The sequence below is a fragment of the Carica papaya genome, chromosome 8, assembly GCF_054855325.1.
Source record: "Carica papaya isolate Zhongbai chromosome 8, ASM5485532v1, whole genome shotgun sequence".
In the NCBI taxonomy this organism is placed as follows: Eukaryota; Viridiplantae; Streptophyta; class Magnoliopsida; order Brassicales; family Caricaceae; genus Carica; species Carica papaya.
The window spans coordinates 29,072,404-29,076,883 of record NC_142316.1 but is presented as its reverse complement, the minus strand read 5'-3'; the positions used below and the strand labels follow the sequence as shown (position 1 = coordinate 29,076,883).

The window sequence follows — 4,480 nt, the reverse complement described above, 5'->3', positions numbered from 1 at the left end:
ATTTCTCAATATGTCTGTCATATCACTACGTGGCATACTTGATACCAATAACTTGGTTGTACCAAATTTTGATGACTGATACCGAAATCTGATAATTGTTCTCATGCATGAAAAACTTATTGATATGATCAATAAGCCTGCCAGAGAGACCCCACCTGAGGATGATGCTGAGGCAGTCAAGGATTTTTAGAAATACTTGATAGATTTTCTTACTGCCAAATGCATTATTCTTGCTTCTATGAGTTCTGAACTCCAAAGGAAACTTGAGAAAATGGATCCCCGTGCAATCATCGATCATTTTAAGAAAATGTATGGTGCATAAAGCAGGACAACTAAATACTAGTTATCTAAGTCTTTGTTTGGATCCAAGTTGATTGCTAAGTCTCCAATTGGGCCCAATGGTTTGAACATGATCGGTTTTATTGAAAAACTTTAAAAATTAGGGTACAGATTGAGTAAAGAATTTTCTCAAGATTTGATCTTGCAGTCACTACCTAAGGTTTTTTCACAATTTATTATTAATTTTAACATCAATAAAATGGATTTTGATCTTCATGAGATACTCAATATATTGATGGATTATAGGAATCAAATTGCATCTGAGAAAAGAAAAACTTTCATGTTGGTTGGCAACTCTACTAAGAAGAAGGGTAATGGTAAGAAGAAACCCAAGAAGAAGTCCGCTACACCTAAGGGTGGTATGAGAAACCCAAAGGTAAAGGAAAACCTGACCAATCTAATGTTGAATGTTTTTTTTTTTTTTTGCAAGAAGAAAGGGCATTGAAACAAAAACTGCAAAGAGTATCTTGCATCTTTGAAAGATAAGAACCAAGGTGAGACCTTAATGAAAAGTGCTTTCATGATTTCTTTAACTTCTATTAATCCGTCTATATGAGTATTAAATACTTGTAGTTTTTTCAACATTTGCAATACATTACAGAGATTACAGATTAGTAGAAGATTGAAGAAGGGAGAAGTTAATCTTCAAGTTGGGTTGTGCAAAAATAGCGGCCCTAGTTGTATGATCAATATCTCTTAGGATGCCGACGGGTAAAATACTTTTGTTAAAAAATAATTATTATGTTTATAAATTTATTTCGAACATAATTTCAATATCTTTTTTTGCCCAATATGGTTTTCGTATTATTTTGAATAATGGAATTTGATTTATTTATCATGATGATAATCTAAATGCAAATGATTATCTTCAACACGGTACTTATGTCTTGCGTGATACAAATAAAAACTCAGTTTTACATGTTTCTAGTCTCAAGAGAAAAAAAAATATGATCAAGTAAATTATATGTATCTTTGGCACTGTAGGCTTGATCATATCGGAGAGAAAAGAATAAGCAAGTTGTACAAGGAATGTTACTTTGACAAATATGATTATGAATCATATCCAACTTGTGAATCCTGTCTCAAAGAAAAATTGACTAAATCTCCATTTATTGGAAGTGGAGAAAGAGCTTCTGAACTACTAGGACTAATTCATACTGATATTTTTAACGCCATGAAAACTCAAGCCAGAGGAGAATATTCTTACTTTATCACCTTCACTGATGATATGTCAAAATATGAATTTTTATATCTTATGAAATATAAATCTGAGTCTTTTGAAATGTTCAAAAGATTCTATCGTGAAATTGAGAAACAGACTGACAAAAGCATTAAAGTGTTAGCGTTTGATAAAGGAAGAAAATATCTTAGTGATGATTTTACTGGATATCTCAAAGAGAATGAGATTCTCTCACAGTAGACCCCCTCCTAAAATACCATAGCACAATTGTGTCTGAAAGAAGAAATCGAACCTTATTAGATATGATAAGATCAATGATGAGGTTCACAGATCTTCTAATTAATTTATGGGATATGTTTTGGAAACTGCAACATATTTGTTATATAAAATACCCACTAAGTTAGTCTCTATAACATCATATAAGATATGAAAAGAACGTAAACCGAACCTTAAGCATATTAAAGTTTGGGGTTGTCCAGCTTATGTTAAGAGATTACAAACTGATAAGCTTGACTCAAGATCTGATAAGTGCAGATTCATTGGGTATCCCAGAGAAATAATGGAATATTATTTCTATCACCCATATGACATAAAGTGTTTGTGGTCAGCAGAGCAACCTTTTTGGAAAGGGAATTTCTTTTTGAAGGAAATCATGGTGAAATAATTGAACTTGATGAAGTTCAAAAAACTAATGAATCCATACAAGAAGAGGATCATGAGAAGCAAGTTGAGCAACCTTTACTAGATATTTTGAAGATGGTAAGAAAGTTACCATCTCCAATGGTTGAGGTTCAACAAACAAGTGTTGTTCAAGGACCAGTTAGTGAACCTGTTCAACATCAGATTGAACAACAATCTAATTTAATACAAAGTGAGTAAGTTGTACACGAACCTCGTAGAAGGTTTGGTAGAAAACATCGTGCACTAGATAGGTTAAATGTTTTAGTGCAAGATGATGTAATAAATGAGGTTAATCATGATGATGATGACCCCAAGACTTATGAAGAGGCTATGCAAGGTTTTGATTCTGAAAAATGGATAATGGCCATAAAATCTGAAATGGAATCCATGAAGGTTAACAAAGTTTGGACTTTGGTTGAAATTTTAAAAGATATAAAATCTATTGGTTGTAAATGGGTTTTTAAGAAAAAGATTAGAGCAGATGGAAAGGTGGAGACCTATAAAGCTCGTCTTATTGCTAAGAGATATCAGTAAAAAGAGGGAATCAATTATGATGAAACATTTTTCTATGTAGCAATGTTCAAATCAATTTGGATTATACTTACTGTAGCTGCATACTATGATTATGAGATATAGCAAATGGATATAAAAACAACTTTCCTAGATAGTGAGTTAGAAGAGGATATGTATATGACACAACCTGAAGGTTTCATGTCCCCATCTGATCATGATAAAGTATTTAAGTTATAAATATCCATTTATGGATTAAAGCAAACATTTCAGAGTTGGAATATTTGATTTAACAAAACAATTGAAAAGTTCAATTTTATTATATACGAAGAGGAATATATCATTCTTAGTGCTGTATGTAGATGATATATTACTCATTGAGAATGACATACCAGTATTATAATACACTAAAATTTGGCTATCTAAACATTTCTCTATGAAAGACTTGGGAGAAACAACTTATATATTAGGAATAAAGATTTATAAAGATAGATCTAAGAAATTGTTTAGACTTTCTTAGTCTATGTACATTGACACCATTATAAAGAGGTATAATATGAAAAATTCTAAAAAAGGCTATCTACCGATAGATACTGGAATTACTCTAAGTAGAGAGAATTGCCCAAAGACCTTTGAAGAGAGAGAATGTGTAACGACCTCAAAAATTTAAAAAGGAAATGTATATAAAAATTTTGAGTGTGGAAGCGAAATAAAAAGTTCTAATTAATGTCCCTTACACAATAACCGAAACGTACTAACAATATGAAAGAATAAGTTAACTAAAGGAAATACTAGAAATGAAATAATATAAGGAAAACTATAAAATATTTAAGCATCTACTCACCGTCTTCCTGCGGAATGGGCTCGGAAACCAAGTCCTCCTGATATGAAATGGTTAAGTAAGAAATGAGTTACACTAACCCAGTAAAGACGTCACATTATATCACTGTCACAGAAGTTAAAGTTGGTAGAAAAACAAAAACGACCAATGGAGCACAATTTTTAACAAATTCATTAATCAATAATAAAACTTTTTACTGTCCACTTACCTCGGTGAGATTTATGAAAACAACCCATAGAAACAATAACATCAAAGATATCTGAATTCATACATACTCTATAACATAGCACATGTCATACTTTTACCCAATCATCAAACAATAATTTCCCTCTTTTATCAGCCTACCAGTATCCATGGGGATCCATAGGGGTCCCCACTACACGTGAATCATTAACTTTAACAACTTAATTCCAGGGCCGTCCTCATACCCAGTCCAGTATGGGCGCTAAAACAATAAACCTCAATACCCCATCCGGTATGAGGGTGAAGTGGGCCGTCCTCATACCCCGTCCGGTATGAGACAACGTTCCTGGTAGGGTTTCCTATGCACCCGGTCTGTCCACTATCTCCTAGGATATCTAGTAAAGCTGTCAATTTGTCCATTTATCAATTCACATAACTTTTCTATTTTTCCTTAATTTTTTGTTTCTCACATAATCATGAATACTTAAACAAGTAACGAGCATCCAACAAGGCAAGCATATCGTCGAATTCACAAAATCGAGCAGTAATGAAATAAACAGTGATTCATGCATTTAAAATCATAGAATAATTAAATAAGATATTATACTGCATTTAGACTGTAAAATAAATCAAACAGGAACTAACAGAGAAATATGTCCGGTTCGGGGCTTCATTAGCAACCGTAATAATTATGTATATCTATTTAATTCATAAAATATAGTTTTATCATTTTTTAAACTTTAATC

The 4,480-nt window shown here is 32.3% G+C and overlaps 1 protein-coding gene across 1 annotated transcript; it reads left to right on the top strand.

The window, feature by feature from the left end:
- Positions 1-538: 538 nt before the first annotated feature.
- Positions 539-2,734, top strand: LOC148252784 (uncharacterized). Its single transcript, XM_088210372.1, has 6 exons — positions 539-715; positions 822-833; positions 941-993; positions 1,324-1,755; positions 2,128-2,390; positions 2,466-2,734. Exons 1-6 carry the CDS (start codon positions 539-541, stop codon positions 2,732-2,734), a joined length of 1,206 nt encoding a protein of 401 aa, XP_088066498.1.
- The last annotated feature ends 1,746 nt before the right edge of the window (positions 2,735-4,480 follow it).